The sequence below is a fragment of the Propithecus coquereli genome, unplaced genomic scaffold (genome assembly GCF_000956105.1).
Source record: "Propithecus coquereli isolate 6110/MARCELLA unplaced genomic scaffold, Pcoq_1.0 Scaffold677, whole genome shotgun sequence".
NCBI lineage: Eukaryota > Metazoa > Chordata > Mammalia > Primates > Indriidae > Propithecus > Propithecus coquereli.
The window spans coordinates 265,012-284,810 of record NW_012152807.1 but is presented as its reverse complement, the minus strand read 5'-3'; the positions used below and the strand labels follow the sequence as shown (position 1 = coordinate 284,810).

Genomic DNA, 19,799 nt, shown 5'->3' with positions numbered 1-19,799 from the left:
TCCAGTAAAATCAATATTGCATTACAGCTGGAGTCAAGAGACCTGGGTTGTGTGACCTTGGGCAAGTCACTTAATCTCTCTGCCACAATCTATGTGCATCAACAATGAAAATAATTCTAGTCACTTCAAGGAGAGAGAGAAAGATTAATGATAGCAGGTTTTCTAGAAAATTGTCTCTGTGGCCGTTTCTCCTACTCCCTGGTTTTGTGTGTGTGCTTTTCTTTATTTTTGTTTCTCTTGAATCCAAATTCAGCCACCCACTTATTGACAAAGAGACAAAGCCAATTCCAAATGCATGATGGCAATGCCTCCACTCAGCTGAATTTTATACCTCTAGAGTTAGTCCTTATGAGTGTTATTTCCCCTTTGTGGGAGGAAGAGGAAGGCAACAGAGAAGTCATTTGTAAAAGAATTCTTGCATATATACTACCCTTTTCATGCCGGGTGATTTTGTGGCTTCTTGCTCTCAGGCACCAGGTTTCCTCAACCCCACTATATCTGGGCTCCACTTTTTACCTCCACTAATCAACAAGCTCATGGAACTGATGAACCAGTTTGGTCTTACTCTTCCAGCTTGGATCTCAGTACTCTCTCCAGAATATACCTCAAGTGTTTGTCCCAGACCGTCAAAGCTGTGACTATATGTGATAAACTAATCCTTTTTGACTCATTGAATGATGACCCTGTGACCTCATGAATTTTTCCAGTGGCCATTCTCTCTTCTTTTGCTGTCAGACTTATTAAGAGGGAAGTCTATTATTCCCAACTCATGGCTATCCAGCTACTACCTCACCACTCTATTAAAACTGCCCTTTTTCTTTACTCTGGGACCACTTCATTCTAGAGATGTATCATCTAAAATGGGTGTTAGTCTTCCAGTCAAGTTCTTGCTGTTGTGTCTCTAAATTAGCTTATCCATTTTCTTGGCTTCAACTACCATCTCTGTGTGGATGAATCTTATATCCACAATTTAGACATCTCAGCCCAGAATTTGCTTTAAAATATCCTTTCCTAGCATTTGTCAATCTAAGAGCACATATTGAAGGGTGATTTGAGAAGGCCACTTTGCGAGAAATCTGGAATGAAGAGCTTGGATTTTATCCTACAGTGGGAGTTCATTAAAGATATTTTGACATGATCTACAGGAATAAATTGTTTTCACTCAAGAGTGGAGGACACGTTGAGGGCAGAAGGCTGGGGCTTCCCAGATCAACAACTGTGATCCTGTGAGGTATTTCCAGCCCGATGCAGATGCCATGCTGCAACTAGAGGTCAGATTTTAATTGGCACTTTTAATGCTCAGATATTTTCTGCTAGGTTTCCAATTGACTCATTTTCTGAGTCTCTGGCCTTGGTATAAACAGAGACGAAGGAAGACATATGTGTTTCAAAGCATGGATTGTCTAGCAGTTGTTTCTTTTAATCCAGCTTTATCAGCCCTCAGTTCATGAAAATTCGTCTGAAATTCTGGAAATATTATTCTTGGTTTCCAGTGCTATTTTGAATATTCATAACTTCTATATCTTCAGAGGTATTTCATTTGGAAGTTGAAAGGAAGTGCATTAAGCACAGCTAACTAGTTGCTATTTTAAAATGGACATCCCTTTTTGTTGACATTTTGACATCAACTGCAAACACGTTCGAAAGAAAAACGTGGACTGTATGAAGTGAGTTAAGAAAGCAGGAAAATGGCCACTGTCATGTTACACACAAAACACAAGTGTATGCCTCGGTGCAGCCACGCTAACTTCTTTTGCTTCATTGACCATATAAGAGTTCTTTCCCTCCTCAGGCATGGACCCCCAATCCCCGTCCCCACACAAACTTCCACCTGCCTCCATCCTAGACCCCAACTGAGCCTTCAAGATTTGGCTTAAATATCGTTTCCTGACACAGGCCTTCCTGAGCCTCCCGATAGGTATGTGATTGGATCCACCTGCTGTATGTTTTTCTAGTGTCCCATAATTTCCTTCAGGATGCTTATCACTATCTAAAATTATGTATTGTTTGATCATTTGTATAACATCTATTACACCCTTTAGCTTCAACCCCAGCTGGGCACAGTATAAGCTCTAAAATGCTGAAGCAATGTCTGTGTCATCTGAAACTGTTTATCGAATGTTTAGTGTAGTTCCTTGGACAAGATAGTAGATAGGAGACAAAAATTTTTGTTAAATAACTTTTGAATACACAGGATCAAGAATGATGATAGCTTATGTATTTTACATAGCTTTATACACTTACTATAAAGCTTTGTATGAAGCTTCACATACTTTTTATACCTTCTTATTTCTTTTTACAAACATTACTTTTGAAATAATGGTCACTCCATGAGGTAGATGACACCATAAAGCTCAAGATCCTTAAGTCCTGAATCGATTTCAACAGCCTTTTAATCATTTCTCCAGAAAGAATTGCTGCTGACAAAGCAAATCATCCAAAAATGAAAGTGCTCAGAGCAATTTTAAAACATGGGCTGGTCTCTATTGCTTAGAAATAATTCCAGGAAACCGGTGGTGAAAACAAATTCCAAAGATTTAGATGATTATTATTCAATGAACACATCTTAAATCGAACACATGTTGAATCCCCATGGCATTTCCTAACGGTGCCTCACTCATGTGAGAATTGAATGTAAACACATCAGGGATGTTTAATCACTTTATTTTTTCAGATTACAAATGTACATTATTCTGTGTAGGAGCTTTGATTCTGAAATGTGCAAAATGCTTTTTGTTTAATGGATTGAATTCTGTTGGATATGCTCTAGAATAGTTTCCTATTTAAAGGAATCCTATGGTCAAGGCCTTACAGGTAAGGAGCCTTTTATAACATAAACAATTGTGCTTAATTGGTCTCATTTGCTAGTAATTATTTGGCTACTGGATTTTCTCAAAGAAGGGCTCAGGTGCAGAAGGTGGTCCTAATCACAAGGCAAATGATCCCCTAAGAAACTTGCTAAATCAGCCCAAATCCCAGGCAACCATAATTTTATTGTGTGCCTTTATATGCGGGAAGAAGAAAGAATACAGGTTGGAAGCTACAAGGACTTCACAGTTTTTGTTTTCCTTAAAAAACAAAAACAATGAATGTAAAGTCTCTAATCCACATTACTTAAGTCTACATAATCAATCGAGAAGAATTATTGGGCTGTAGAAATGAGGAGCCCAGGCTTAAAAGTCCCCTAATAAAGGCAGTAGTTACTAAGCTGTTGCCTTCATTGGAGACCCTGTGGTCTCAAGTGCCTGGCGGAGGTGGGGTCCCTCTCTCTGTCTACGAGCCCTCAATGCATGTGTAAAACGGGGAGCACAACAATCCCAGAGTTTTACAGAGATGAATGAGATAGTTCATATAAAGGCTTCACAGAGAACCTGGCACATAATAAGCACCCAAAATGCAATGGCTATATCGATAACACAAACCTATAAACACAAATTTAAATCACGTCATCTCCACAGATGTTTCTTTGTTTAATGAATGATTTAAACCCCTTGGAAAAAAGAAGCAATCAATGGGAATAGATAAATGTTTTACAACGGTGATATAATATTTATAGAATTAAAACAAAGACATTTTAAACAAGAATGAATAAAAGATTGGCTATCCATGTCTGGGAGACAGAGTGTGTGTGAGTGTGTGTGCTGAGTGTGTGCCTCTGTGCATGTTCTCTGACAAGGAAATAAAGTAATCTTATGGTGGGTATTAATACTGCACCCAGCCGGTGCTGCGTCCCTATTATAGATGACATGCCTGATGCTACCAGCCTGGCCTGAGAGTGGCAAAAACACTCCTTCTTTTGTTGTTTTCCATCTGGTTCTATTTGTGGGGAAAAGAAACAGAGAAGAACAAAAACAACAAAAAAAATTTCACCTTATAATTTTAATAAAGAAATTAATTAAATATGTACTTTTTTTCCCTAGCAGATTGTGTGTTCTTATATCTGTCTCTTTCACGTGGCCATTCCAAAGTCCCCAGATACAACAATATGTGACTCAAACCAATTTCTGACAACAAAAAGCTATAGATTTTCTTCTCTGTTCTTTCTGTATCAGTTTGATTAAAAAATTATTAAGGAAGAGCCTATTAAGGAGGGTGCAGTTTCTAAGAAAACCACCAAGCTGTTAATGAAGTAAATATCTGTTTAATTTACAAACATCAGTAGTGTAACTGATATTAGTCTGGAGAAAGACAAAGCACACTGAATTATACAGGCACATCTAATTTTCTTTGTAAAAAAGGGTTTTGGGAAGAAACATCTGCATCTTTACAGGGCACCCTGGGATTTTAATGAGGGAAGAGCACAGTCCACTATAAATCATTATCAATTCTACATTGTAATTTAGCAGCAAACATGTTAACATGGGAACATTAAGGTAATAAAGAAGTTTTATTGTTTGGAAAAAAAAAATCATAGTTCTTGACATGACAGTCTTTTTTATCCCCACCCCCCCAATAAATGGTCAAAAAACATCAAGGAAATATTAATTTGTAAAAGGTCTACTTTCTAGTGTCGATTGCTATACACTGTTGCTTTTCTGTGAGGGCATGTGGTGGAGGGGTCACTTCTCTCTGTACAATGACCATCTCAGACACAGATCTTTGTTTTCCTCTCTTGGACTTTGCATACTCATGCAGGTGTCCTGAATGAGGCCAGTAGGTCAGTGACACCCGTGGTCAGATGTCAAGGTCAACAAACAGACCAACACATATTTATCCCAAGATAAAACCCTATGTTAGTACTATTGCCAAAAAAAAAAAAAAAAATCCTGATTTTTAAGTTTGAAAAATGTACAAAAATATCAGGATAATTATAAATTAATATATATTAAAGCATCGAGAAACAGCAAAAGGATGGCCTAAAATGTTAAGTACAATGTACTTTGATACAATAAATATTTCTCACTGAAACTGAATACTGTATAGGGCTGTTTAGAACTCATAGAAACAAAAAATTCATATTATTACTAATTTATTTATCAATAATCTATTGGTTCTTTATCATCTCCTTTATCATTTATATTACAAAAACATTAATACTGGAAAACGGTAGATAAACACTTTTGTGTGCTGCTTCTGCTGACATGCTGACATTTAAAAGAAGATAAAATTTATGTTTGCACTTTCATTTCCTGTCATGAATGGAACCCAGATCTCTAGGACATTTTGTATTTTGGACAAAATATTTCTCATCTGTTTGTTCTACCTGCGAATTGTGGAGCTCCTCTCCCCTGCCTGCATCCTCACTCACACGCGTGTGCTTGGCATGTCCTAGTGAACGTCGCTGACGTGAAGGAGGGTACACAGGTTGTACGCTCTGGGCAATTCCACCCAGTGCACAGTAGCTCGACTGTCCCTGGTGTACGTGTCTGTGCTTCTGCTTGTCTTCAGCATGTGACAAAGATGGGTCCGAGCTGCAACGATTCCCATCGTGGTTCTAATGCCTGCAGGTAGATCTTTCTTCATACTTCTCCAGCGCGGGGGAAGCTTTAGTTCAAGCATTTTTTTTTTTCCCCGAATGCAGAAAAAAAAAAAGTCTTTATTCTCATAATAAAAATAAGTCTGTTCTGTATTTTACAATATATTTCAAATATTTCCACTATGAAGCATTAATTAGTCCAACACGGTCGAGAAGTATGGACCGCTTTCCGAAGCCGGAGCTGCCAGGGGCGCTTTAGGACGCACACCTGGCGCAGCCGCACTTCACCACCTTCTCCACCTCGTCCACGAAGGAGGAGCCATCCGTGCACTCGAAGGCGTATTTCCGCCGCTTGCTCCTCAGAGGTCCACAGCACTGCCCTCCCGCGCACCCGCCTTTGCACTCCAGCCGCGAGACCTTCTTGGTTGTCTGGCAAGCGGCATAGCCCTGCTGCTTTTGGTAGTAATCTCTTATCCGTTCCCCTCGACAAGAGATTTCTAGAAAAGAACAAAAAGCACAAGCGTTTTAAGGACAGTCACTGTAAATCATGCAGAGTGACCGCGAATCACGAGGTGCCGTCTTTGCTCCCCCTTCGCAACGTATACTACATATTCTTGGCTGGTGGCACAGCCTGATGTTCTTTAAAAAATGCTTCTTTTTGGTCTTTATTTTCAGCAAAGTGAATGCTAGATATGTAGACAATAAATACAATACTATTGCACTGACAAGAAAATTGGATTCTTAAATCTTTTCCTTCATTGCAAAAAAGGGGAAAAATACATATCTTCTGTTTTTACACCACTAACAGCTGGTTTTGTTTACCACAGGGAGCAGTTTCAGAGAGTGTGCAATTTAATTTACTAGACCTGCAGTTTAATAGTATCCAATCTGTTACTTAATACAAGTAACATTCCACTAACTTCATAAATTACCCTAGTAAGAAGTACATAGTTCAAAAAAGAGACATCTGCTAAAGGCTTCCACGGGCACGTTCCTCTTGTCTCGTCCCTGATACACGACACACGGAATCCGTGCCAGCTGGAGGCAAGGCGGGCTCTGATCACGCAGACAAAGGAGGAGGAGGAAGGTGGAATAAGAAGTCGGCCTGTTTCCGTCCCTCTCACCCGCATAATTCGCTGTGATAAATCGGTCAATCCTAAGGTAAAAGGTGATTTTCTACTAAAACTGGGGCAGAAGTATTAGCTCCATCTTCTCTGTGCCCAAAGATGAATTAATAATATACGTGGATGAGAAGAGCAGGTAAAGGCAAGAGGCAAGGAAAGTAAATGTGCTTCTCCATAAGGTCAAAGGGAGGATTTCACAGCAAATCAACTTGTGGGAAGGCAGCTAAAGGCTGTGGAGAATCCTGTGCCGGAGGTTTAGGACATTTCCCATCTGGTACCTTCACAACGCTTGAAAATAAATCAACAGCAGCAACTGGAAGTAGTGCAAAGACCTGATATTCTCTCATGTTACTCATCTGTTTTTTTTCACCCTTTCTCTCTCTTTTCAAAGATGGGGGACCCCTCTTGCTTCTCCAAGAGAGGGAGGTGCCCAGCTGGGCTGGCTTACCTCGATCACAGCTGTCCCCTGTGTATCCGCTGATGCATTCACAGTAGGGCTGCCCAAGTCCCGAGAGCCTGCATTTCCCATGCTTACACTTGATCGCCTGGCAGGGGTTAAACAGATCCTCCTCTTCGTCACAGAGGACACCCCCATGGCCCTCCAGGCACTTACAGCTGTAGGAGAATGCGTTGATGGGCAAGCAGGTGCCATGTACACATCTACAGGGAAGAGGAACACAGGAAAGGGAATGCATTTGGCAGAGGAAGAAAGAATGGATAGAGGTAAGATAAGAATGGAGGATGTCTAGGCAAATATGAGGGACAGAGTGCTAATGGGCTAAATTCTTTCCCTTCTTCCCTTCCTCTATCCCTCCCTCCACCTACTTGTCTTTCTTCCTTTCTTGGGTTTTGCTTTAAGGGTCTGAGTGTGGATTCAACTACCAAGCAGCACAAACTTACTTATTCCCAAGACAGGGGTCATTGGTCCGCTGGTCACAGAGGGGCCCCATCCATCCTTCTTGGCACTCGCAGGTGAAGCTTGCCTGGCTGCTGGGCTGGCACGTGCCGTGGGCACACACCTTCTTGTGGCACGGTTCACAGCCGGGCAGAATGCCTGTTTGCATGGGCACCTTCCTGAAGTCCTGCAGCTCACTGTTGATGTACAGGTTCCGGATGCAGCCATGGAAGCTGGTGCCATTCTGCCCAGAGGCCTGGCGCAGAGATGCCACGTTGTTCTTCCCGGGCATGCCTGAGGAGGGACACCATGTCAGAGGTCAGGCTCTTTGGGGGCTCCTCAGCCATTTGCCACCCAGAAATAATGATGCTTGGGTCCTCATCCCACACCTACTAAATGAGGATATCTGGGCAGGGTTGAGGGTGGGGCGCGGAGTAGAGAAGAGAGGTGCGTTTTTGGAAGATACTGTAAGCAATTCTAACGCACAACTAGAATAAAGTACCTAGTTCACTGGTGGTCAATCTTTAATTGTTAAAATTTGTTTCAAACAAAACTTTACACGGACACATAAATATATAAGACTTAGAGGCAGAGCTGCTGTACTCACAAACCAGATTGGGGGGATTAGTGCTCACTTCTCTCTATGCTCCCCACTCACTGCCTTTGGTCCCACATCCCTGGAAGCCTAGAGCTCCACAAAGCTCAGTTTCTAATCCCTTGACTAATTCTTATCCTTATCTTAAAGATGAGGGGCCAGGGTCCAGAGAAGTCAAGTGACATGCCCAATGTCACCCAGCAAATTCAGGTAAGAGTCAGGTGGGTGAGACAAACCTCCTCAATCCCTGAAGTCAGGGTTAGGTCCACCAAGTTTCAGAGCGGGAGAGCTGGGTTCACACTGACCGTTCACTCCGGCCCTGCCGAATTCTAAGTCAGCAACTAGTCCTGCTCATCACTGGCAATGTCCCTGAGCTCAGTCACTGATGTCAGTGCCTGAAAAACTTGCCCCTGATTCTCATCAGGACAGCACCTCATTCACATCATTTTTTTTTTTCTTGTTAATTGAGAGTGAAGCCTTCACAGTCCAAGGAAGTCAGGAATACAAAAGAAATTCCTTCCAAAACAGAGTGTTTGCAATCTTTGGCCATACACATTACACTAGTGACAGTCATCTGGTAACCCTCATTTTGGCAAAACTGAGGAATCTTTCCATAGCCTAAGCCAGACCCTTAAATAGTTCCTGGACTGCATCCCCAGGAGGCAGTCATCCAGGTCACTATGGGGTGGAGAGGGAACTGGAGGCCTTTGGAGTGGCGGCTGACTTTCCCCACTGGTGCTCATGCCCTGGCCGTGCCTGGACTCTGAGCTACTGGCTGGAGGTTCTAGGCCGGGGAAGACCCAGGCTCTCACTCTCCAGGGTGTTGTTGGTTATAAAGACCAAGAACCACAGGGCTCTCTGGGCCCTGCCCTGTGCCAGCCTCCCCCTTTCCGTCAGATGCAGCCCCCTGTGTGTCCTAGCAGGCACCAAAGTCAGACAGCTAGGTGTAGAAGACCAACAGGTTAGAGGTCAAGTCTTTATTTTTGGTTCTGTGTGCACCTGGGTCAGTCATTTCTTCTCTTTGGCATGTGGTTTTCTCATCTATAACATGAGTGGATGGGCCAGAGCAGTTGTTTCCAAGCTTGTCACGTATAAGAACCACCAGAAATGCACATTCAAAGGCAGCTGTCCATCCCCCTCACCCTCCACCAGCCCCTGCGTTTCTGATTCTGTAGGGAAGGGGAGAGGTGCAGAAACCTGAATGTTAACATGCAGCTCAGGTGATTCTCATGCAGGTGGTCCATGGTCACACTTTGGTACTGAAGTAAGTATCCTGACTTTGAAATTCCATGAGTCCAGGCTTTTAGTCTATGTCCCTCTGGCCTTGGAAACTGGTTTCTTTCTAGAGCAGGTTCATAAGGATGAAATTTACCACTTCCAGGAGAGGACTAGTGACAGGAAATTCCTTGTTCTGGGGCAAGTCTTTCTAATTTCATCATATCTATCCATCATAAAGCTGTGGATTTCAGTGACCACACATTAGAGATCCTTTCTTCAGAGATTAAAAATAAATTTCTTACCAAACTATTTGTAATAGCTCATTTTGACGGAGGCACAATCCACATATGTGCACATGTCAAGACTGAATACAGATTGGCAAAGTTCCACAGCAGAAAGAAACAATTGGAAAATGTGTTTCTTTTAGTCCCAAAGCTAGCAATTACAAAAGGCCCAGCTTTGATTAGAGTAATTTGTAAATGAAAATGTTTATACATCATACTTATATTTGACTTTCAGTAGGATATCATAAAATCAAGAACTATTCTGAGTCAACCTTTTCATGTGCTTGGCCAGGGAGCTATGTCTTAATTGATAAACAGAAGTAGATTCATGGTTTTTTTAAAAGCCTTTTCTCTATGCCATGGACCTAGGCAGAATTCAGTCAATCAGTGAATTAACAGAAAACTTAGCAGACAATTTTTATCCTTAAGCTCTACAGGCTTCCAAATGACAATAAAGGGACCAACTATCAAGACGGATGTACTTCATCCCATAGCGGCACTAGGAAGGGGTTTGCGATGCATGCATGGGTAATTGAGTGTGGGTCTTCTTTATTTATTTAGTGTTTGTCCATTAAGTAATAAAGGTTCCGGTTCGGCTATTATACAGAAAACATGACTATTAAATTGTTTCATGTTAAGTAAAGCCTATATCATGGGTAGTCGATAACCCAAGGGTAGGTTAAGCTGCCTCTCCATTTTGCCAGAGAATACTTTTGCAAGGGGCCATAGCATAGGTTACATTACCTTGGGACAGTCCTTGGGGAGCTTCCCTGTTTCTAAACTGGACGTGTTTACACCTTGTTCTCCTTTGCTAACTCAGCTTCTTATATAACATATAACATTCCAGGCTGTGGTTTTTCAGGTTTCTTGCATTTTAAAAATCTGAATCACCCTTGAGACTGCACTTTGAGCTGGAAGGAAGTGAGCAGTGGGGCTGGGATGAAAACGGTCTCCTTCAGGCTCAGGAAGACAGAGGTGCTCTGTGGATTTCTCAGGTCCTCTATCCTTGGAAGATTAGCAGTTTGCATTTCGGAGTTTAAATTTTTTTTCCCTTTTTTGAAAATGTTCTGACCTAAACAATCCCATCCTGTATTTAAAAAAAGTTTTTGCACAACATTCTAAAGGGGTTTTAAAAGATTTAATGCAATGGTTCCTAATGAATGCATAATAAAGTCAAGTGAAGGACGAGTCCAGAAATAAAGAGCAAAAAGCCACGAAGCTTAGATTGCTTCCCTTTCTGCCTTATGGTAAGCAGTGAGTGGCAATGTAGGTGACTATGTAGTCAAATCTGGACTTAAACGAGGTGTCTATTACATAATAGTGAACTTGGACAGGTTATATAATGTCCCAGAGGTTGTCTCTCAGAGACCGAAAATAATAACTATTTCTTAAGGTCTCTCAGGATTAAGGCTGTAAAAGGAGCATTGTGTTGGGCACATAGCATGTGTTCAATAAATATAATTCCTTTTCTCTCAAATCACAGGTACATCTGTGACTTGCTTCACTCATCCCAAAGCAACCCTGATAACTGGAGTACAGGCAGGAATGGAAGGTTTTTGTTTTTAATGAGGCTCAAAGCTGTGATTCCCATGAAGCAATTAGATCAGATGACTTGCAGAGAAGTTTCAATAGGCAATCATTTAATTATAATGCATTGTAGTTATTTAAAGATGTATCTGCATTCCCCACTTCCCTGGGAGCAGAAAGGAAGTTTCTTTTCAATTTTGTATATTTTATGTGTCCATTAATGTAGTTCTCAGCTTGTGGTAGGTGCTCCATACATATCTACAGAATTGAACCAAAGAATCTGAATTGTTTCTTAAAAAAATGAAAACTATCAAAGTATTAAGATTTTCTACTACTGAAATTATTAAAAAGGGAAGTGCTCTGGACTTAAAGGACATTTTGAGAAAATGCCCTCAGAGAAGGCTTTGAGGGGTGAAGATAACGATGTAACCTCCCAAAGTTATTATTTTGCAAGGAATGATGTGAACTTCATGCAAATACCAGTCATGGTGAAGAAATCGGGCACATTGACCTCTTCAGAAGCTTTAGCTTATTTACCTTCAAATGAGTTAGTTTTTTCATGAATTCAGCCCAATTCAATGTAATTTAATTCAAAGTATATCAATTCAATATTACCTGCTTTCTTGCTCTTTTGCCTAAATTTTGAAATTCTATGCCTCCAGTTTATATTTCCTCCTCTAGACAGAGGGAAGAGTGGGAGCTCTCTCCTTAGTAGGTCCTCTTCTCTAGGCTTCTTTAGACTTTGCTTATACTTCTGTCCCTCATCTATTTATTCATCTGCCTTGTTGTTGCTTAAAAATCAAGTCCAGAGTCTTCATTACTCCAAGCTCTAACCTACCTTTCCAACCCACTCTCTTGTTCATTCACCTTGAGAGCTTAGCTTAAAAGAACTACTTTCTGTTACCTCAATGCAATTTATACATTTAATTAATTAATTAATTGGATTTCATTGATAATTATTCTATCATCCACGTGAATTAGCAACTGCAGTGCAGAAACTCCAGCCTGCTAAACATCTGATTGAGCTGCTAGGGTTTGACTCCTCATGGCAACTGACGGGAGGTCATTCCCTCCCCAGTTTACATAGAGCTTGTTTCATTATTTTCTTCATTGTCTGATTTGTCCTTTAACTCACTTTCTTTTTCTGTAGACATGTCAAATATAAGATTAAATGATATGATGTACAAGTCACCTAGCGTGATAAACACAAAAGAAATATTAATTAATGTTCTTCTCTATCCCAATGACACATTTAGTTAGAACCCGAGGCAGGATTACAAAATGGTCCCATAAAACCCATATGTTCTATCCTTGTTGTCCATCTTACAATGATTGATCACTATTGGTTAATGATAAATATTGATGCACTAGGCATCCATAACTTCAGAATTAATCCACGATGAGAATCACAAGGTTTGGGGACCCATTAAATTTGGAAAGAGCTTACCTCCTACATAAAGCGGAGAGTCAAAATTCAGAGTGGACTGCTTTGACAAGTTGGTGATGATTTTGGGACTCCCTCCATCCACGGACAAAGAGAGACTCTGATCCAGGGCAAGCAATTCCACGATATGGAAGTTTCCATCATTGATTGTTTCCACACTACAATGGAAAAACAACTCAGATGAGTCTTCTTTTCATTAAAGAAAAAGAATTAAAATGCAAACTTCAATAAGCACTCCTTGGGAAAAGACACTCATCTAACACTAGTGAAGATAAAGACCAGTAGTTGATTTTTTCAAAAAAAGATATTTTTAAGGAGATGCAATCAATTCCAGATTTCCAGGCAGTGAATACAAAATGTTCGTTCTCCCATGGGGAGAAGAGGAAATGAGTACATTTTATCATTATCCAGCCACATCCCCTCAGCATGTAGAAATTACAAAGGATAATTTATACATTTGCTTTTAAATGCCAAAAAAGTCCCATTTACTAAGATAATGTCTGTTGCTCCAAATAGTATTGAAAAGACAAAGAACCTATTCCTGTTGCAAATATACTCTAGAGACATTGATGTTAGGGGGTCCCTGGCTTTTGCTCTCATAACACTGTACATCAGGACTTATCAGAATCAAACATACACACAAATATAACAAGAACCAAATGGGTAGAATCTTCGAATTTTTGAAATTTGTTAGATGACAAAATACTCTCACTTTCTGTGCATTTTTCAGAGGGGTGCTCTGAAGGAGCTCTGAAGGGGTGAAGGAGTCTGTGCTCAGTGAAGACATGGAAATAACAGATTAAATAAAACACTTAACACAGTCATATCTAGAAAATTTAGCAATGATGGTGGTTTTCCAGTTTCTTTTCTAAAACTTGAAAGGGCTAGTTCTAACAATTATTACCTCCAGCTTCTAAAAACCTTAAAGGGGATTATAAAAATTCACAAAATGGATAAAAACAAAAAGATTAAGAAACTGAGGTAAATGGAAAATGGACATTGAAAAACAAGATGAAGTTGAGTGCAATTCGCAAATATATACTATGTGGTTTTAAAAGGTGGTTGCAAATCTAACTCTGGTGTTACAGCACGAAAAAAGAAAACAGGACCAATGAAATAGGATCAAAGAAAAAAATAGGATCAATACACAGTGCAGTGTCAGGAATATATTTACCTTTCACTGTACATGCAAAATATGGCATAATGGAAGTTGGGGTCAAAAAATAAACAGTGATTATTAGAAACCTAACATAGTGGGATGCTGACTAGAAAGACCGAACAGAGCTTCCAAAATTGAAATATGTGAGCATATAATAGATTATTCCTAAATCTGAATGCCTAATATTCCCTATATGAAATAATTGCCTAAATTTCCAGGCACCGATCTTTAAATTTGCAAAAAGGTCAAGCCTGACAATGAAAGAAACATGTATTAAAATTTCTGCATAGTTCTCACCACTATCTAATCATATTCCATTGTTTGCTGTTAGAGAATATAGAGTTTTTTGATTTGAGAACAATATGAACCATTTTGCAGTAATGTGAAAACATTTGAAGTTCTCTTGGCTTATGTGGTTAGTTCAGTCCACGTGTGCAGGGACCTGTCTCAGACATCAACTTTCAAAAAGTGTTAGATATATCAACCAACATTTTTGCCTTCTACACATTTAATTATGCTAACACTTAACACCATTAAAATTGGCAGACAAAACAATAAACTACGAAATTACTTTCTAGGTAAAGTTGCATAGCAACTGCTAGTGGCCTTAAATGTGACTCTCTTCTAAGAAGATATGCTGTGTAGTAATATCGGCTGGTGGTTAAACATACAGATTTTGGAGTTAGACAAACCTGTATTTGAATCCTGGTCCTGAATTTATTAAATGTTTGACCTTAGATAAGTTACTCAATTACTAGTAAACTTCAGTTTTCTCTTGAGTACATGCTAATAAATATATCTCCATTCTATGGTTAATTTGAGGTGTATATGAAATGATTTTTTAAAGATGCATAGCATAGGCTGGACGTGATTGCTCACACCTGTAATCCCAGCACTTTTGGAGGCAGAGGCAGGATTGCTTGAGGGCAGCAGTTTGAGACCAGCCTGGGCAACATAGCGAGACCCTGTCTCTAAAAAAAAAAAAAAAAAAAAAAAGCTGGATGTGGTGGTGCATGCCTTTTGTCCCAGCTACTTGGGAGGCTAAGGCAAGAGGATCACTTGAGCCCAGGAGTTCAAGGTTACAGTGAGCTATAATTGGGCCACAGCACTCCAGCCTGGGCAACACAGTAAGACCCTGTCTCAAAAAAAAAAGCAAAGCACAGCCAAGTTAAATGTTAGATATTATTAGTATCACCATCACTCTCAGCACCAGCAACTCCACTACCATGACCACTATCATCATTTAAATAATTCAATAATATTTCAGAATCTTCTTCAGGAAGAAATTTAATTGAGCTTTATGTTTAATATTAATTGTAAGATAATGCTGAGGGCTGGTGGAAATATAATAGCTTCTTTGGGGCACAGCTTGTTCAAGTTACTAAAAGTTTTAAAGTAAAACATTAAAATAAAAATAGGCATAAAAAAGGTAGAAGCCAATTATTTTTCTTTTGTGGTCATTTACAACTCTCTAAGTGGTTTTATATGAATATTTTATGAACATTGACCTTAATTAAATTATATATATTAATGATGAGGCCCCCTATTTTCCTTTAAAATTAGATTCTTGGTCACATTATCAGTCTTTGAAAATCAATACAGGCACGTCATTGACAATGATGGCGTTTGATGCAGTACAACTGAAAGACGTAAGTAAGACCTTCAAAGTTTTATACACCCTAATGCAGTGTGTCATTTGGGAACCTGGAGGTAGGTAAGTTCATCATCAATTCACTTTACCTACTGCCACTGCTCCTTTATTCCCTTCTGTGTTCCATTTTATTTTTTGGCGAGAGTACATATCTTAAATCCCTGCTAATTATAAGCTACTTTAAAGAAGGGGCCATGTATTATTCATTTCTGCATTCCTTACTGTATCCAGCAGAGCCTCTGGTAAATAGTAGATGATTTTATATAAAATACATACACACACATATATGTAATATATATATATATATATAAAGTAAATATAAGGGAGATGTGTTAGGCTTCAAGTATATTTAGGAAAGGACCTCTGAAAGATTCATTTTATTAAAAAAAAATCAGAACTTTCTGTGGCAGTATCCTGAAGGATGATGCTGAGAGATAAATCTTGCTCAGCTTGTGCTAGCTCTCATTAGTTGTGTGATCTTGGGTTAGTGTGATTTTTAGGCAATTTTTCTCGGCCTTTTTTACCTCGTCAGACAAATGCAAATAGTAAGAGCAAGGAATTGTTAATATATAGCACATATTATGGGCCCGGTACTGTTCTAAGAACTTCACATGTACTCCCTCACTTAAGCCGCACAACAAGAGCTGGGCATACTCAAGGTGACACAGCTTACTAGTCGCTGAACAGATTTGAAGCCAGGCTGCCTGGCTCCAGTGTACTCATGTGCTCTTCATTTACGCCCTCCTTTTACAATCAACAACCTGAAGAGTACTCAGTACTGTACAAATGACATGTGTTCTCCTTCTCACTTCTAATAAGCCTTTAATATGTGATTTCCCTTCCAAACAGCCTGGGGATAAAGTTTTACAGCAAGTAACTTTATGTGATGGTCGCACACCTTGGTACGTTTACTAAAAATCATTAAATTGTAATAAAATATAATAATCTTGTGAGAGTTTGAAGGATATGAGGATTCATATAAAGTATGTGGATTTGAAAATGGGATTTGGATTCTATTTTCCCAATTATGAATGAGATTCTGACTGGGTTGATTCTTCTTGCCTTAAAAGTTTAAAATGTCTAATCTGATTATTCCAGAACCTGACAAGAATTACCACTGAGCTTAATTCCATTTATATCTCCCTGGAATTAAGTGAGATTTCGTCTTGACCTTTTAGCAGGTAAGTATTGTAAAATTAATATTTTTAGATTCTTTTTTTTAAAGAGGATATTGTGTGATGCGGCCTGAAGAGAATATGCAAGCGTCAAGAATATAAATTGGTGTTTTACACTGTCTTCTATAGCATGAGATAAACTAGGGGATGTCCAGGGATTCTTTGCCTACAAACCCTTTTAAAATGAAAGCCGTGATGGACGCACCAGTTGTTACACGGCAAGACTGCCTGAGCTATCACTGATTTTGCAGTCTATCACAGTCGTCGCCTACATACCCACTTGCAATGCACGGCGTCCTTTTGAGTTTTGATAAGTATTGATAAACTCTCTTTCCCCACTCCCTAAGGAACTATATATTTCATGACTCACAAAAGTCATAAGTGAAACACTTAAATTTGAGCCCTTTCACCGGGAACATAAATTGCATTTATTACCATTATTATGTAGTTTAGTTTTACTATAGTCATCCATTACCTGAGATTTGTTTTGTTTTCTTGAATTTCTAGACTCTAAATGGGTGGATGAAACCAAAGCAGTTATCCAGCTATGCCTGTGGTTTCCTACGGAAAGAGTTTAAATTCTTGGGGCTTGAAAAGAAGAGAGGGGCTCTAAAATGGCTCTGATTTTCTTTGTCTACTCTATTTACCCAGGACACATTAACAACGACATTTTTATATTTCTGTCTCAACCATAAATCCTAAGATATTTCAGTACTTTCATAAAGATAGAGAGTTCACTTTTGCTTATGTGAGTGTCAGTTTTTTGCCTTAAAATTTTCTTAGAAGTATCTGGTGGCATATTCCATGCAATGAAATAGGAATCAGAAACCAAACAAACTTAACTGGTCATCTCATTTTGGTATCTCTGGGCTGAAGATCTGTCATCTGTGGAGTGTGGAATGCCCCTGGCTATTTCTTTAAGTTGAAAGCAATAAGAAGCCAAAAGCGATTAAAGATATTAATGTATACCCATAATAGTTTTTCAGAATTAAGTTTTACCAAATAGTTTATTAAGTAATGTTTTATTTTAATTAGTGCTTTTAAAACAGATTAATTTAAATAAAGCATACTAAAATAAGAAGAAAGGGACCTCTACACTCGAACATACTGTAGATTCAGATGTGAGGCACTGAAGTTCCCACATGTATATTTAGTTTTCTGTATTCAGATATCTGAGCATGAAGAGTATGTATAAATCACCATCTCACCAATTATTGTGAACCTGCTCTGTGCCAAGCCCTGTGCTAGGTGCTTTAGATTCATTCATTCTCAACCTCTTGTGAAAACCGAATACAACTGAAATTGTTGCGATGAGAAAACTGAAGCATAAAGGAGTGAAGAAACTTACCCAAGTTTATAAAGCTAGCAAAGGGCTGTGCCTTCCCCTGTGGATATCAAGAATGGCTGAATTTTTATCCTGGAAATAAGATGACCACATAGCTTCTGTCTACTGTCTGCCTCCCCAGTGAGACTGAACTCCTTAGGAACAGAGTCTATCCTTGTTGAGTTTTTTGTTTGTTTGTTGAAATGTAAGCCTGTAAGTTGTATAATCCAGAGGCTATGTAGCCCACCAAACCTAATAGTAGGCCATAGAAAGCCCCCTGAAGTTGAACAGGTCCCTAAATATGGAAATTGATTTAATGCATGATATAGTTCTATATTAGTAATAATAATTACTAATACAGAGATATAATACTAATACAGAACTATACCATGCATTAACATCTGATTTTCTCATTTTTAAACAGTAGTTGATCGTGTTCCCAAAGAAGCTGTCTGTTTTGGAAAATGACATTAATTTGAATCTAAAGAAAGAAACATATATTTTTTCATTAAGAACTTTTGTAAAAATAGTTTCTCCTTATCTAGATTTTAAAAAGTCACTTTGAATAACAACAAATTATTGGCCTGCTTTAGAATAAAAATTTATTACTTCATCCCTGTCTGAGGGCCTACTGCTGATATTAGCTTTAAGTTTAGGCTTCCATTAATTCATTCATTCATGACACTATTACTGAGTTTCTCTTTATGCTATTCTTTAAGTGCTATAAAAATTGGGCATTTGCGCCATATTCTACATCCATTCCCCTGTTAGGCAGCACATTTCATCTCTGTTATTACTAGTTACAGCCTTTTAGGCAGTGGGATGTTGGCAAATGTTTTAGTAGCTGGCTCTCTAAAAAAAAACAAAAAACAAAAATTTGTAGCATTTGCTGATTTTTGTGATAGAAATACTCCCAACATGGCTGATAAGCATGATGTCGTGAAACTTGGATATGGGAAAAGACACACACCATCAGCTCTCACAGTATAGCTCAAATATATTCCTTTTACACAGGGACTCTCAAAGCGTAGTCCCTGGAGCACAGCATCGCCCTGGAACTTGTTAGAAATTCAAATTCTCAGGCTTACTTGAAATCGCCTGAATCAGTAACTAGTGGTGGTGTCCAGCAATCTGTGTTTTAATATGCCTTACAAGTAATTACAACGCATACTTCAGAAAACAACCGCTCTATACCTCTGCCTGTATGTTTGGTTCTTTCAACAGTATGTGTGTCTACAAGAAGCCAAGATCTTCTGTCAGGATGTAAGAGTAAAATGAGAAAATGTGGAAGCTGCTTTATTTCTACTGCTAAAGGAATAATTACAACATCTTATGTTTTCTTAAATGCATTTAAAGCTATGTCAACTACTATTTTAATTTTAAATAGTAGTTGACTGTGTTTCCAAAGAAGCTGTCGTTTGGAAAATGACATAAATTTGAATCTAAAGAAAGAAGCATGTATTTCTCATTAAGAATTTTTTTTAAAAAGATTCTCCTTGTCTAGATTAAAAGAAAGCCTCTAAGAAGGGTGGCAAATTATCAGCCTAGATATAATTTCATAACGTAATTGTCCTCATATTGATTTATTTGAAACAATAATTGACATGTAAAATGAAAATTTTAACCAAAAATATCCTATAGAAACAATAACTTAATGTATTATTACTTCTCCCAATTTTGTCAGATTTCATTTTATTTTTGAGTGGTAATGGCATTCAAAAAGCTCAAAATCAACATGATATAATATGGCATTCATGCAGAAGTCCTGTTTCTACTCCTCTTTTTCCTTTCTACCTAGTTTTTCTTTATGCAAATATATGGAAAACAAATACTTATATTTGTTTACCTCCTTTGATACTGTTTTACCTTATTTTTTTCTTTTTAACCGAGCAATATATCTTGAAAACATTTCAATATTATACATGGAGAATTTCTTCATTTCCTTTCCTCCTTCCTTCTCTCAATCCTTCCTCCCTTTTTCCTTGAT

General features: G+C 38.7%; 1 protein-coding gene across 3 annotated transcripts in view; it reads right to left on the bottom strand.

Moving 5' to 3' along the window:
* Positions 1 to 4,121: 4,121 nt before the first annotated feature.
* The window catches only part of SLIT2 (slit homolog 2 (Drosophila)), a 137,920-nt gene continuing 122,242 nt past the window's right edge, over positions 4,122 to 19,799 (bottom strand). For all 3 annotated transcript variants that reach the window (XM_012660756.1, XM_012660755.1, XM_012660757.1), the window contains 4 exons: positions 12,507 to 12,661; positions 7,441 to 7,729; positions 6,989 to 7,200; positions 4,122 to 5,913 (listed from right to left, as the gene is read on the bottom strand). In XM_012660756.1, the coding sequence (XP_012516210.1) occupies positions 5,672 to 5,913; positions 6,989 to 7,200; positions 7,441 to 7,729; positions 12,507 to 12,661 (898 nt within the window). In that variant the 3' untranslated portion in view covers positions 4,122 to 5,671. The remainder of the gene's footprint in view (positions 5,914 to 6,988; positions 7,201 to 7,440; positions 7,730 to 12,506; positions 12,662 to 19,799) is intronic.